Source organism: Phascolarctos cinereus, unplaced genomic scaffold (genome assembly GCF_003287225.1).
Source record: "Phascolarctos cinereus isolate Bilbo 61053 unplaced genomic scaffold, phaCin_HiC Scaffold_4;HRSCAF=312, whole genome shotgun sequence".
Taxonomy (NCBI): domain Eukaryota; kingdom Metazoa; phylum Chordata; class Mammalia; order Diprotodontia; family Phascolarctidae; genus Phascolarctos; species Phascolarctos cinereus.
In genome coordinates this window covers 182,958,673-182,975,624 of record NW_027555847.1, presented here as the reverse complement: position 1 = coordinate 182,975,624, position 16,952 = coordinate 182,958,673, and the positions used below count along the sequence as shown (strand labels likewise).

The window sequence follows — 16,952 nt, the reverse complement described above, 5'->3', positions numbered from 1 at the left end:
AGCATTTGAATGCTCCTCCATCTTGACTGTCTTACCCAGTATTCTATACTCAGAGGCTCAAAAGCAGTACGCTATGTCTTTTCACTAGTGCCTCATCACATTTCTGTGGTGCTCCCAAAAAACCTTAGGTAGGTTTGCCTTTCTTCCTGTGCAACATTCCTCCAAGTGTTACAAAGTGAATTTGATTAGTAGTAACAACTACTGTCTGCAATAGTCTTTTCAGGGGGGGTACAACCTACTACTCAAACGTAATAACCTTTTTTTTCTCAGAGACAGCCATGGCATGAAGGACCAAGGCAATTTTCTGAAAATTTATTCATTTGGGGAAGGACAGCTGGGAAACTTTCAGCATACTGAGCTCAATACTGAGGCTAATACATCCCTCGTGAACTTATTGTTCGCAGTTTAAAACGAGAATTTTATTTGATCAAAGGAAGAAAACAACACAGAATCCCTTGAATAGGTGCACTTTGGTCCAAGGACCCCCAAAGTTACAGTCCCAAACAGGAAAAAATTCCTCCCTTCAATCTGTTTCTTCCTCCACCGCTCCGGCACAGAGCACTGGGCCAGATGTGGGAGAGTGTTTCTTTTCTCTTCTCTGTGTTACCATGGCATTGTTCTCTTTCACACTACAATACAGTTATCTTTTCTGTAGGTTTTCTCTTCATAATGCTGAAGAAAAAAAAAGATTTTAGAGCTCTCTCTCTCTCTCTCTTGCTCTTTTGGTATAATTGCAACTCTACCAAGGAGGCAAAATCCACTGTTGGAATACTAATCTGCAAAAAGTTACTATTCCTTCTCTAATGTATCACAGCTTCCTAGCTGGCTTTCCCCTTTTTCTATGGGGGGGGGGTGTTTCTTTTTTCCCTTTTTGTTTGCTTAGCCTACTTTCCCCTAGTTACCAGCCTAGCAGTTACTAAGGCACACATACCCCTGGGTCATTGTCATTCTCCAGTCAGCTGAGCAGCAAGCAAGGAGAAAGGCAGATCCCCAACCTCCCTACATTTTTTTTTAAATTAACTGGAGGGAAAAGAGAAGAAACAGGTGTTTCTAATAATGGGTAGAAGAGAATATAATAGAAGAGATTTCCCTTTTTTCAACCTGAAGGGTCAAGAAAGGGGACTTTCACACATTGATGGGCTATCCCAAGTCATCCAGGAAAATAGATATCCTTCTCTCGGAAATTGATCTGAATCAAATATGAAGAATTGCTCCCACACTACTAGTTTCATATTTTTAACTAATTTCTATCAGTGGAATGATCTATGCAACAGCAAAGATAATATAGCTGTTACTAAACATCTTTTAGGAATTTAAACCAGTAGAAACTAGCCATATTCCCAGAATTGTTTTCATGCATAAATCCATTGGATGCTCAGATGCACTGACATTAAAACCAGAGTAGCCATAGTCTGTCTGCTTTCCTATATACTTTTCTGTGATATGTAAGCTGGCATTTTAGTAGTCGTATCTGCTCATGTGGCTCTGTGTGTTTGAATTACTACCCGTGTCTTGGATTAAATGTGCTAACATCTCCAATCCCTTAAACCCTCTTTACAATGCCAACTTTTTCCCAAAGGAGAGTAGTTTTAAGTATTGTATGAAGGTGGCTATATGATACAGAGGACAGAGTGTTGGGCTTGGAATCAGGGAAATCTTGAAATTTCAAATCTTACTTCTGACACTTCCTAGCTGTGGGACCCCAGGCAAGTCATTTAACCTCTTTGTCTCAGGCAACCAACTAGGCCTTGGCCCCTTCAGTTGTAAATACAGTCCTATGATCTTAATCATAGATGAGCTCTAATTTGGGTTGGTTGAGGGAGCTTCCACACTGGAAGCTACCATAAATCCTTCTTTTATTTTCAAATAGAGGTAGTCTTATAACAAAAGTAATTAGAACTCCTCCATATAGAAGTTGAAACACAGAGCTTTGCAGAATGTAAGTAAAATTAATTTTATGGATATTGAGCAAAGATGGGACTTTTTTTTATAATTCCCTGAGTTAAACAGTTGTAGTTTTTTAAGTGTTTAAATTAAAATATTTTAGAGGTTGGTCTCCATGGCCACAAATATGCCATGTATTGGAAACATTTTCTTTTCTGGATACCTCTTTTGTTGTGTAAAAGTTTATTTCCTTTCCAGACTTTTATACTATAAAATAACGGCACCACCTCATACCCATGAGGTATCTACTGCCCACTTTGTCTTCATTAAAAAGCTGCTCTAAGTTATTCTTCCTGAGTCTTCCCAGGATTAACTTGACCCACCAGAGGAAAAATCTGACAGGTAGAAATCATTGTATCCAAGGAGCCATGAGCTTCTTCATACTACAAAAAGGATCATTCTCCTTTTGGAGGCAACAGGGACTTAAAGGCCAAGTCATGAGAAAAGAAGCCTAATGGAACATGGCCAGCTTTGACAGCTGAAGTGGTAGTCCATTTTTTAAAAAATGGACATTCAGAGGGTCATTTTAAGCTAGTCTTTTAGTTAAAAGCAGCTGGTGGTACAGTGAACAGCACTTTGGGCCTTAAGTCAGAAAGATTTGAGTTCAAATATGGCCTCAAACGTTGACTTGCTGTGTGACTCTGGGCAAGTTATTTAACCTGTTCCCCTCAGTTTCCTCATCTGTAAAATGGGGATAATAATAGCACCTATCTCCCAGAGGCTCAAATGAGATAATATTTGTAAAAAGTGCTTATAACAGTGCCTGGCACATAGAAGGTGTTATAAAAATGTTTATTCTCTTCCCTCGTAAAGGGTCATTCCTAAAAATGGCAGCCAGATTTTCTCTTTTAAAATCTAGCTGCAGAACAATGTCTCAAGCTATGTTGAAGTGACCTAAATTGCTCTGGGTGCCTATAACAAATGACAGGTAGGACAGCTACAAAGAGATAATACCATCTGTTTCATCTCATAATAGGCCATGAAATGGGAAACAGTAATGACCAGAAAATAGCACTGATTTAGTCTCTCCAAAGTGTTTATAAGAGAGTTAGGCAGAATCTGTTGAGCCCTGGAACATTATTCGATATTCAGTTCAACAGTTTAATTGAGCACCTAACTTGTGTGAACATCACAGTCCTTTCCCTCAAGGAGCTTACAGTGTAAGAGACAAGACCACAGGAGCAGCATAAACAGTGTTGTGAAAGCAGGACTGATCAGAGCATGTTGAGGAAACAATGGGAAAAACAGCCTGGCAGTGCCTCACAAAGTTTCTTGCTCATAGTATAGATGTTTAATAAATGTTTTGATTGAATTGAATGAAACTAATTGCATTGAATTGAATTAGATCAGAAGTTGTCAAAAAAAAAAAGGTTTATTCTAAGACTAGAAGTAGATGGATTCTGATTTGGATAGGACTTCAGTGTAAGGCAAAGGAGTGTAGACTTTCTCATTTAGGAGCCACATTGTAGAGTACATGTTTAAAAAATTTCTAACTTGAAAAAGATCCAGTTAGAATAAGTTGACTACCAAAAGTCCAGAGGGTATAACACTAGTTGGTACAGTGAGATAAACTGTAATTTTTGTACTTTACCAAACAGAAGGGAAGAGACATATAGTGACTGACAACTGAGCTCCATTATACCCTCTCTCTCCCCTACTCCCTTCACGTACAGTGAGATTAACTGGGACTCCATCAGTCTCTTCAAATCTGTTTGCTTGGATTCTAATCCAGCAGCCCTCTTAGTAGAGCTCAGCAAGCCCTGATCCCAGGAGATCTAAAGTTCTTTCCTTCAGCTAGAGAACCACTTAGTAGATGAGAAAATGCTATTGAGAAAACCTAGGTAATGGCCTTTTTTATTAGTTTTATGGAATATACTTCTTCCCAAACAGCTTCCATCCTTCTTAGTGGGAAATTTAAAATTCATTTTTCTGCTGCCAAAAGCTTTTTTTTTTTTAAAAAGCACCCATTATAGGTAGGTCTAGAGTATTTAATATTTGACAGAAGTAAATTTACCTGCCCCAATAATAACTTCAACAAGGGCAATTGGCCCTCTTTCCTGAAAGGCCTCCTTGTCCACCATACATTTGTTGTTGTAGATCACTCTAAAAATGAAGCTCTTCGATCAAGACGATAAATAAAAAGAAATGCCGTATATTCAGTTATTTTAGTCAGGTGAACATTGCCCCTCTGTGGTCATTCAAAATATAAATCCAAGAGCAGGCATGTGAATTTTGGCCTCATTTCAACTATAGAAAAATCACTGTGCATAACAAGTTATCTAGTCCATCCTCTTACTTCAGACCATACCTAAATCATCCTGAAGGATATTTTTTTAACATTCTTTTCAATGACTTTCAGGAAAGATTTCATTGCCTCCATTGGCACATATCTCACACATCTCATTGTTTGCTAAATATATATATGTTTGCAAAAGTTTGTATACATGTATATGGATATAGGTGTACATATGTATGGGTGGATATATTATATATGGAGATATGTATGTATATGCATGTATATATATGTATGTGTATGTGTATATATATATATATATATATATATATATATATGTATATATATGTTTGTATGCTTGGTAAACAGTGAAATGTATGCCAATGGAAACAATGAAATTTTTCCTGGTAGTCATTTAAAATAACTCCTTCAGGAGTTGATTTGGTATGGTTTGAAGCAGGTAGCAGGACTAGATATCCCTTTATGTGTGCCTCTATAATCTGGATATATATACATGTACACATATACATCTATGCATGTGTACATATACCTATATATAGATATGTATACACATGCATATATGCATGAATGTATGTATGCGTGTATATAGTATTATATCATAAACAGTTTTTCATTTATCCTTCCTCCACTCAACGTTTCACTACATATTATCACACCTCTAACAGCTCTCACTTTTCAGGGCATTCCACCAACATAAATATTACCCCTCATTCTTAGTCTTCAAGTAAAGGACTGACCCTGGCAGTGGACCATTAGTGGGGGAGCATTCAAGTACTCTTAGCAATATATGGAAACAGAAAGGGACTGTTACTATTCCACAAATATAAATTCCCCTAAATTTCTTCTTAGAAATCAAATTGCTTTCTGACATAAATGATATAAACTTACATTTAACTAGTGCTTGAGGCTTACCATGTATTTTCTTCACAACAGGCTGATATGGTAGGCAACACAAGTATTATCATCTTTATTACACATATGAGGTATCTAAGATTAAAGGTCACAGGTGGAATGATTTGCCCAAGGTGACACAGAGAGATTCAGTACCAGGAATCCAGACCCAGGTCTCACTTGCTTCCAGATTCAGCACTCTTTCTACCACACTAAAATATAGCTAGACACCAGACCCCATCTTTGCCTACTTTCTGTTACTTATAATTCATACAACTCAATGATCTGAATTAATGGGTATATCCATAATGACAGCAAACCAAGACAATGTACATATCACATGATGATTCAGATCATTTATTAAAATTTCCACGGAGTGAGGGTAGAGAGAGGTCTGGACCTGTAATTTCTTCAGTACGAGGATTTCCTGGTGTGCAAATTTCCTCCAAAGATGCACTTGGGCCGCTCATCTGTGACTAGACTATAAGTCTAAAAAAATTGCCTGGGGCACTAGGATGTTAAGTGACTTCTCATGGCCACATTTCCATTTAAATAATGGTGTCAGAACCAATGCTTTTGTGGGTTATTTTGAAATATATACTCAGGGTAGAAAATATCGTATCACACTATTACCTCAGTTGACAGTCTACTGACTTGGAATTTGTGATAGTTTAACTAACTAGCTCTATATGAAATTAAGCAAACAATGACTGTACCACAGGGTTGATGACTACTTTTAGGTTCTCCCTACTCTCTCAATACCTCTTGGCTGAGAGAGGGCTAATAATGTTTAATAAATAAAACAGGAAGGTGTAGAATCATAATTGAAATACAACTTACAAATATATGGCATTTTATAATTACAAAGTCATTACCACACATTTGCTCATTTGAGCCTCACAACCATGTGACTTTTAGAGCAAGAATTATTATACCTATTTTTACAGATGAAGAAACTTAAGCTCAGATAATGTAAAAAGGTAAGTGGCAAAGTCAAGGACTTGAACCTGGCCGGATGTTCCAGATGTAATACTCTGGGAGGATTAGTCCAGTACTCTTTTCCACTATAACACCCAGCAATTGAATAATCCAGCCTTTGAATAATAGCATATTAAGTATACAGGTAAAATTTGCGAAAATATGTTGCACCTTTAAAAGACCAACAAAATAAGGACCAAAAGAGCCAATAATTTTAGAAAAAGTTTTCTGAATTTCCTTTCCCCCCCAAAAAAAATTAGGATATTTTGCAAGCAATAATCAAAGTAAATCATCTTTTCCTGATGCCAGATTAGGCTTAATGCTAGAAATCTAGGTTAATGTAGATTGTTCATTTCCCTAGACCAAGACACAATTTTGAAAAACTGAGAAAAGCAGAGAGACCAAGGGAACAAATAGGAAATGGTGCAATAATAAGTAATTTTTATACATTTTATACATTTAAAATAACTGTGAGGTAGGCAATGCAAATAATTTTTTTTTTATTTATTTACTTACTTATTTTAGGCAATTGGGGTTAAGTGAACTTGCCCAGGGTCACACAGCTAGCAAGGGTCAAGTGCTTGGTCTGAGGCTGGATTTGAACTCAGGTCCTCCTGACTTCAGGGCTGCTGCCCTATCTGCTGCGCCACCTAGCTGCCCCTATAAATATTGTTTTTAGATGAAGCTAATGAAGCCCACAAAGATGAAGTGATGTGTCCATAGTCACATAATTGCATGGCATAGGGGACAGAGTGCTGGATTTGGAGTCAGGAAGATCTAGATTTTCATCTTTCCTCTGTGTCACCATTGGCAAATCACTTAACTGCTTAATGGTTCAGTTTCCTCATCTGAAAAAAAAAGCTGAAAAAAAACCTTCACAGAATAGTTTTGAGACTCAAAACAAATGACATACATCAACTACTTTCCAAACTTTAAAGTGCTATAAGGAATATCACATACACACATTACATTACACTTACATAAGCATCAGTCACTTTGCCTATGAAATGTGCACCATAGTTTTTAATAGCCACTGACCAGTGGCTATTAAATAATAGGTATCATTATGCCCCCCAATGTTTTTACCTTTTATATTGTATGACTGACAGCTTTCCCTTAGCCCAGCCCTGCCCAGTTCCCACACACTTGCTCCTTGTCCACTCCTAGACAGAACATGAGGGAAGCATGAAGTAACAGCCAAGCAAGTCACAGAACAAATAGAGAAAGCAGTAGTGAGTCATGAAATGACAGCAGCCCCTTTGGCTATGTACTTCATTTCAAACAACTTGATTCCTGCCATTGGACCTCAGGAGTAAAAGCAAGGAGATCTGAGAGGAAATTGCCAGGTCCAGTCTGGGCTGTCAGACATGTATTTAGTGCCTCATGTCATTGGGTTAGAACACAGTACTCCCAAGGTCAAAGGCTCAATCCTAGTCCATGCTAATTAAGTTCACTCTGTTCCATTTCCACAAATAGCATCTTTAGCCCTGGCCAGCCAGTCCTCAAATATGTGTTCTTGGTCACCAGGGAATTGGGTGTGAATGACTCATTAAATGCATAACACCACCACCAGTTTTTAATTCAAAGCATATGACATACAAATAGAGGATATCTTTGTACACCATGTACAACCCAGACTAGCTGAGGACCCCATCATGGTCTCTTTTGCCTTATTTTGAGATAAAGTACAAAGGTCAGTGTCAAGTTGGCTAGGTTCCTAACCACCCCTTGCTAACATCCTTAAGTGAAGCGATTCGTTAAAGACAATGTAGTGCTGGCTGCAGCCTTGCTTTATTGGAGGACACAAGTTCTGTGTATTGTTCCAAAGTTTGTTTTAGAAACTATGCCATGTAAATATTTATTTGGTGATTTTGAACACTGTGACAACATAGCCATCCCTCAGCGAGGAATCCTGGAATGATAATCTCCTCATTCTGCTCAGTTAAGGAAGGGCCTGAGGAGCTCAGCTGTGCCCCTTTGAAATTCACTGTCGGATCAGGATTTCTGACAGATGGAATAAGGCCAGCAGCTATTGGAGCCAACAAACCCTAATCTAGGAGAGGGAAATTTCCTTTGGCCTTACGAATCCCCCTTTTGAAGCAGAAATAAAGGTGAAAATAAATGAAAAAGAATCAAAGCCACTTAAGCCTTATCTAAATCTTTTCCACTTGGGCATTCATCTAAGTTAAGCAGCCAAAGGAGACTTCCTAGTCACCAGTCACTTATAAATATTATCCTCTTACAGGGTTAAGGATGAGAAATCTCGATGCCGAGAAAAATAAGGATTCCACAGAAAAGTATCCCCTCCATTCTCTTCTCCCTGTTACCCCTACCTACTCCTATTTCTTTAGGCTTAGGTAATCATTTTAAAAATAACGATTTGCCATTTCTTTATGTCATCTGAGGATACATTTTTCTGGCTTTCTCACATTCGCCCCCCCTCTTTCTTGAAAAAAAGTTACCACTACTGCTGATTTTTAAGTGGCATCCAAGCAACAGTCATATGCCACCACCCCGCAACCCCTGATGGAAACCTTAGTTTAAAAAAAAATCATCCTTTGAGATGAGTCTTCGTGTAACGAGTGAAGGAATAGATGATCTCTGGGAATCACTGACAAACAGCTATCCACAGAAGAAGGAAAATGAGACTTGACTTAGAGTGACTAAAATCTTCCATCTCAATGAGCAGGTGAATGAGAGAAGCAGAGGCACTGAACCTGGTAGGGAAAGAGACAAGGCAGAGGGTGGGTTGCTATGGTAGGTAGATGAAAGACTCTCAGCAGACTAGGTTGTAGTGATAGGAAGGGGGTGGGGGAGGAGGGGTGACAGTGACCTCTAAACCATGTCTATTCCTCATGCTTCTTGTGCTGCAGTGGTGTGTTTTTCTCCCCAGTTGAAGACATTGAATCCTGCATTTTGATGTTAATTCCTGTTACTGCCAACAATTACTGCATCTTCTTATTTAACTTATGTCTTCTTTCCAAGCGAGAATATCCAGGTTTCGGTTGGATCTATTTTAAGGTGAATTAATTAACCAGCCTAATAATACATTCAAATGTTTCTTTTTTTGTTATTATTAATTTTACTGTAAAATAGTTACAGAGAATGTGGTGCAGGATCCTTAGTAAACCACCTTGTCTCTTGGATTTGTTTGCTTCCTCTTTTTTTTTTTTTCCCCTAATTCATTCCTGGGCTAGGGGAACCTGCCTCCAGATTACCGGATAAGTTTAATCGACATCGGCCTTGTGATTGAATACCTGATGGGAGGAGCTTATCGCTGCAACTATACTCGAAAACGGTTCCGGACTCTCTACCACAATCTGTTTGGACCCAAGAGGGTGAGGCGATTAACTCTCTTCTGTTCTATATGTAATGTGATTAGGACCCTTTACATTCCCCAAGATGTAAAGGATTTTTCTTCCCTTGCTCCCAAAAGTTACCAGGCTGAAGGGGAACAGTTATCTCACTCCTGAACTTCTTGGCCACTCACCCAAAGGAAACAATGGATACAAATCAGACAGAGTCCAAACAGATTGTTAGTGTGAGACAAATTAGTATCCAACTACAAGCCTACATGAAATGGGCTAAAGAAGTGTAGCCAAGACTTTTGCACACTAGTCACAAATTTCGAAATCAACTTACCTGTCTTGCTGCTAGTTGAAGAAAGGGAATTGTTATAGGAGCTGAGCATGTATGCATGCATGTGTGAGTGTGCCTGTACCTCTGAGAATGAATGTGAGCTGGTCAGACTATTGATGTGGAGAGAACATATTTATGTTTCATAAGCTAACAAAATATGGAGGTTAGGATGGATGTTGAGGACCTCACCATTTATTAAAATTCTATTCCAGGGTATACTAAATTATTTTGAGATGCTTAGAGCATCCATGGACCCATGGAAGCTGGCTTCAAATTCTGTTTCTCCTACTGTCAAATTCTATTCAAAATATGTGGTTCTCACTATTTTAACCCATACCCTTCCAGTAGAAATACTAGAAAAAATATTAAATTTGATGCCAGAAGTTCAACATGAGTTTGAACTCCAACTCTGCCACTAAAGAATGAGCTGTGTGACTTTGGACAGGTCATTTAATCTCTTTGGGCCCCAGTTTTCTTATTTACAAAACAAGAGGTTGGAGTATATACCTAAAGTCCCTTCCAATTCCAAAATCCTATGATATTGCTTCATTGTTTCAGTCATATCTGAATCTTATAACCCCATTTGGGGTTTTCTTGGCAAAGATACTAGAGTGGTCTGCCATTTCCTTCTCCAGCTCATTTTACAGATGAGGAAACTGAGGCAAACAGGGTGAAGTGACTTGCCCAGGGTCACACAGCTAATAAGTGTCTGAGGGAGAATTGGAACTCAGGAAGATGAATCTTCCTGACTCCATGCCAGTACTCTCTCAACTTTGCTGCCCCAAATCCTATGATTTCCATGTAAAAGGATGTCACTGTGCATTACGTGAGTTTACGCACCTCCTTCTCTCCTGTCATGAAGTGGTAACTTTCTCTGACTGTGCTTTCTTATATATCAGAAAAGAGTATCTATGCCTATTTGGCATCCATGTATTCCAATGAAAAATGAAATATGTGATAAATATCTAGATTTCAGTATAAATAAAACGACATTTGGGGAAAGCAGGAATGTAATTGATATTCCTGACGAAGGCAAGAATGTGGAAGCTACTTATTTCAGCTAGTTTTTGTCCAGCTCTAGTTTCATTTACATGCCAATCAAAGAGGATCTTCAATTGAAGTCAGCCTCATCACCCCAGCTTTCTACATAGTTTCTATGTTTTATTTTTTATATCAGAGTCCCAAAAATGGATTTTAGGAACACAGCCTCATAATTAAGCATTGTGTGGAAGTTAGAAGGAATTTTTTAGCCTGAAATCAGATAAGCAACAAAGGTAAACAAAAAGAAGTGATTTAATCTTAGCCTAAAGAGTTTTGCTGGCTTTTGTGTTTTTTTGGTTTGGTTTTGTTTTTGTAACTCTCTGGTCATGTGTGATCCTAATTCTAAGATCCCAAAAAACTCACTTGAGTGACATTATTTGTGACTCACTGATTGTGAGCCTGCCTTCCCCAAACCCATTCCAATGCCTCCGCTCAAACAGAACAGCACACAGGGGCAATGTAGAAAACTGTCTAGATGAGACTAACATTGTTCCCAAGGCTCTCATAGATTGGTATGCAAATGAGCTAGAGGCCAGAACAAAAGCTAGAGGAAGGTACACATTTCTGCCTTTATTCTGCCCATCTGCTTTACATTATCTTTATCAAACTTCCAGGTGGAATTTATCAGATTATAGAAATACCTGAAAAGTTGGGTTCACAATTTTACTGCTCATATAAATGTTTGGTGGTTATTAATACTGTAAAAATTAAGTGGTAGGAATAAGGGAAGTTATGACCCAGAAACCACAACTCTATAGACTGTCTTTGGAGAGGAAATGAAGTAATATTCAGTACCCACCATCACCAGTGTTCTGAGCTTCACAAAATAAACTTCAGATATCTTCGGTAGCTTTACTTCTGCTAGAATCTTTACAAATACATCATTATATTCTCTAATAATTATTTAGCGACAGAGGACTATGACATTTGGTACCATATAATTATTTCATATACTTATTTTAGCTATTGTAAGATTTTTTTCATTATTTCTATGGGAAAAAAATGTAAGATATTTTTCAACTCTTTCTTTTGACAGCCTAAAGCCTTGAAACTTCTAGGAATGGAGGTAAGTATCTATTTAAAATATTAACACCTAGAATAGTGGTGATGATGATGATGATGATAAATAGCATTTAGATAATGCTTTAAGGTTTCCAAAGCACTTTATGTTATATATTAACTCATTTGGTTCTCATAACAACCCTATGAGGCAAATGAGATTATTTTCCCTATTTTACAGATGGGGAAATAGATACCTAGACATTAAGCAGGATCACAGTTAATAAGTGTTTAAGGTGAGATTTAAACTATACTCTATCCACTGCACCACCCACCTGCCTAACAAAAATAATAATAATTGGGGCAACAACATTTAAATAGCTGGGACACTGAGCCTGGAGTCAGGAAGATTCATCTTTCTGAGTTCAAATCCAGCCTCAGACACTTACCAGCTGAGTGATCCTGGGCAAGTCAATTAACCCTATTTACCTCAGTTTCCTCAACTATAAAATGAGCTGGAGAAGGAAATGGCAAACCCCATCTTTTCCAGAAAACCTCAAACAGGGTCATGAATAGTCAGACATTACTGAAAGGCAACCAAACAATAATTTATGTAGTTTAATGTTAAAGGTTTGCAAAGTGCTTTACATGTATTATCTCCTTTGATCCTCAAAACAATCCCATGGGTTCATACTATTTTCCATTTTTATATTAAGTTGATTATAATGATCATTGGCTAGAGAAACAGAAACGATGTTTTCATAAAGGTATCCTATAGACTACCTAGCCAGAAGGAAACACATGAGAAGTTCCAGAAATATCACAAACCCAACAGAGAGGCACAATATCCATCAATCACTCGGCAGGCTTTTTATTAAACACTTACTTGAGGAATTTCAACCACCTAGATATCTGCTAGGATCCTCTCTGTGTGCAAAGCACAGCAGTTACTAGATATATAGAGATAGATGGATATAGATGATATGGATAAGATATAGATACATATATTTATGAATATTCAGCTCCAGTCTTGATCTGCTAAAGCCTTGAAATGATCATGGTCATCAACTTAATATAAAAAAGGAAAATAGGGGGCAGCTAGGTGGCGCACTGGATAGAGCACCAATCTTCGAATCAAGAGGACCCGAGTTCAAATCTGGACCTCAAACACATAATACTAGCTGTGTGACTCTGGGCAAATCACTTAACCCCAATTGCTTCAAAAAAAAGAAAATAGTATGAACTCAAAAGAGCTGTTTTGAGGATCAAATAAGATTATATATACATTATATATATATATATATATATACACACACACACATATATATACACACACACATATATACACATATATACATAAATATATACACATATATACATATATATATAAATGTATATACACATATATTTATAAAGCACAATATACAAACATTAAAGCACAATTTAAATGCTAGCCATTGTTGTTCTATCAGAACAAGGGTAAGAAGCATAGAGGGAGCTGAACGTGACTGACAAACAAGAAGCAACCTGTTGCCCACCCCTAGGTAGCACAGTGGAGAGAGAGAGAGAGTCCTGGACTTGGAATTAGAGCTGAGTTCAAATCCTCTCTCGGACACTAACAGCTAACACACTACCTAGAGTGACCCTGGGCACATGGGGTTAATAATAGCATCTATCTCACAAAGTTGTTGTGAGGATAAATGAGTTACCACATATAAAATGTTTTGCAAACTTAAAAGCATTATGTAAATGCTAGCTATTATTAATGAAGAAAGAATGACAGGAACCTTAGCAAGAACTGACTCCTCCATCTTAGAGTTCCTGACGTATGAAAAGCTGCCATTGTTTGACATGTTCCCTAGAGAGAAGATTCAAAGAGTTGTGTGTTTGTTTGTTTGTTTGTTTTAAAGCCTAGGCAGGTGTCCAAGGAGTAAAAGCTCTAGGGAAAAGTCCACCAAAAGTGGCTTGGAAGTTCTCCACAATGAAATGCTGATGTTGCAACACAAATTTTTCCAATAAAGAAGAAAAATGGAAGAGTTTTTGTTTGTTTGTTGTTTTAGGCAATTAGGGTTAAGTGACTTACCCAGGGTCATACAACTATTAAGTGTCTGAGGCCAGATTTTAATTCAGATCCTCCCGATTCCAGGGCCAGTGCTCTATCCACCACACCCCCTAGCTACCCTCCCCAAAAGAGAGTTTTCTGACGAGACTGAAGTGCATATCATGAGAAAACTAACTAAATTTGAGTTTTAAAAGACATAAGAGGCAGTACTTGAGGATGGACAGAAAGGAGTGGCAAGCTTCTGGAACACCAAAGGTCAGAGTGAGCTGAAGCTAATGCTGAATGAATGCTAACTACAATTTTTAAAAAGTGGGAGGGGATTTTTAGCAACATTGGGCATGAAATGAAGCTTAATGAAGGCATAAGACTACTGCCCCCAAGTGGATGATTAAGAGAACACAGAACTACTTGCCTAGTTTTCTCTACCAAGGAGAATGATCTTAGTTCCAGCTCAGAATAAAAATGGCTAACACGGAATCAAAACCAAAGATAAGTGAGGAAGATGATAAGAAAGCACCTGTTTGCCTTCAATGAATTTAATAGTTCTGAACTATGCCATTCTTGGCTCCTGTACTATTTAGGATTTTTATCAGTGATTTGATAAAGGAATAGATTTTATGCTTATCAAATTTACGGCTAATCCAAAGTTAGGAGAAAGAGCTACCATGTTGGTTAATAAAGACAGGATCCAAAAATATCTCAGCTTGGTGGATAGAGCACCAGCCCTGGATTCAGGAGGACCTGAGTTCAAATCTGGCCTCAGACACATAACACTTACTAGCTGTGTGACCCTGGGCAAGTCACTTAACCCTATTGCCTAGCCCCCCCAAAAAAAAAAAATCTCAGCAGTCTAAAATGTTAATCTAAATTGGTGAAATTTAATAAGGGATATATGTAAAGACATAAACGTAAGTTTAAAAAATCAACTGTACAAGTAGGTAAATTATAGTAGAGTCACAACAGGTCAATAATCCACGTGGAAAAGATCTGGGTATTTCCATGGATTGCATGTTCAATATTAATCAGTACTAACTAACATTAAAGTCAAAGGAGGGAAAGTACTTAGGCTACATTCATAGAAGCATTGGGTTCAGGACTAGGAAAGTGATAGCCCTGCTGTATGCTAGGATCACCAGAGTACTGTATTAGTTCTGGGCATCACATTTTAGGGAGGACATCAACCAACTCTAGAGGAGGGTAAGCAGGACAGTAGGGGCCCTTAAGACCTTGTGAGCACTGGTTGAAAGCACTAAAAATGTTTATCCTAGAAAAGAGAAGACAAGAGGAACGTGATTGCAGTACTCAAATACTTGAATGGCTGACATATAGAAGAGGGATTTGTCCCCTTAGGAGCAATGGATGGCATTTGTAGAGGTCTCTGTAAGGAAAGATTTTCTCAACGTTATTGCTGACTGAAAGGAGAAGGGGGTGCCTTGGGAGAGTTCATATCACTGGAGGTTTTCAGGTATCGGATAGAAAATTCCTAGTCAAAGATGTTGCAGAGCAGAAGTGACAAATTTGCACCAGCAACACTCCCAAATGAGGACCAACCAGATTAAAACATAATTGGGAAATGTCGAACAAAATTTAAAAAAGTAATGCAACATAGATAATGTTAATTTGTGGTTTTCTAAGTCAATATGAGGCCAGAAAAGATCCGTTTCTATTTGAGTTTGACAGCACAGTTGTAGAGGGCATTCTTATGGAAGTCTTCATTGGTCCAGATGACTTTCATGGTTTCTTCTAACTCTTGGATTCTGTGATATACAAATTCCAGTGAGTGAAATAGCCTTGGAGACACCTGGGAAAAGTACAAGGCCCAAAGCCAAATATATTTCAGTTATGCAGTTAGTAGGCATTTCATTTTACTTTATCTGTTTATATGGACATTTGAATATAAGCAAGACAAAGAATAGTTTGTATGTATTTTAATTGATAGGCTATAGCTGTCCATATGCATTATAAATAACTATCACTGAAAAACAACAGAAAAAAATAGAATCTTTAGAAAGATCTCATCGTAATTTAGTCTTATATAAATTATATAAAATAAAAATTTAAGACAATAATAAAGTTCAATACAGATACTTGGAATTGGAAAGAATCTTTGGATTGAGAATAGTGCAGTATCGGGGTTTTCTGTTCAGTGAGGATAGAGCTTATTTATTTACATTCAATCAAGCATATAACATGGGACTATTAATTTACTAATTAAAATATGCTTTAAAAGTATGTTTAGGTTGGTGGTGCTCTGTGGGTAGAAGAAAGCTAGAGTTAAGGTAAAAAGTAACAGAATATTATACAGTCAAAGAGTAGAAAACAAATGCAATTGGATGACTAATAGAAGATTTAATTAAGTCCAGTGGAATCAGACAACAGAAAACAAAAACATAGAATCAAAAAGGAAGAGAGAGAATGTTCCTTATGATTGACATAGAGAAAAAAGAAGAGAGGAGGATTAAATGATGTGATATTGACAGGGTTTTCAAACATAAGAAGTTGAAGCAGGGAGAAAATCACATTCCTAAATAGTACTATTCCTCCCCACAACCACCACCACCCTCCAAAAAAATCCAGAACGAAATTCAGTTTACTATTATCTCAAACCCCATTTTATTTCTCTTGATTTATAGGATGATGTTCCCCTGAGAAGAGGAAGAAAGACCACCAAAAAGCGAGAAGAAGAGGTGGACATTGATTTGGATGACCCTGAGATCAACCACTTCCCTTTCCCTTTCCACGAACTCATGGTATGGGCTGTCCTGATGAAGCGGCAAAAGATGGCCTTATTCTTCTGGCAGCATGGGGAAGAGGCCATGGCCAAAGCACTGGTAGCCTGTAAGCTATGCAAAGCTATGGCTCATGAGGCATCAGAAAATGATATGGTGGATGACATCTCCCAGGAGCTGAACCACAACTCCAGGTAGGCTTGTATAGGTATGAGGAGGGAGGAAAGGATGGCTCTAAAAGAGTAGATCTATTCAGGTTGCCCAAAGTAGGCTTCACTTGAGTTGGTTTCAACTACCAAATCTCTGTGCCAAAGAAGTGTAATTACGGAAGGTGAATTTTTAGGGGCCAGCCACACCAACCTAGCCCAGAGAAAATCTGAGGAATAGGAGACAAAGCACCACAAGAAGAACAGAT

The 16,952-nt window shown here is 37.9% G+C and overlaps 1 protein-coding gene across 1 annotated transcript in view; it reads left to right on the top strand.

Moving 5' to 3' along the window:
- Positions 1-16,952, top strand: part of TRPM3 (transient receptor potential cation channel subfamily M member 3) — a 373,306-nt gene that overhangs the window by 234,357 nt on the left and 121,997 nt on the right. Inside the window, 3 exon segments of the mRNA XM_078152814.1 lie at positions 9,265-9,405; positions 11,784-11,813; positions 16,442-16,731. Of these exon segments, the coding sequence (XP_078008940.1) occupies positions 9,265-9,405; positions 11,784-11,813; positions 16,442-16,731 (461 nt within the window).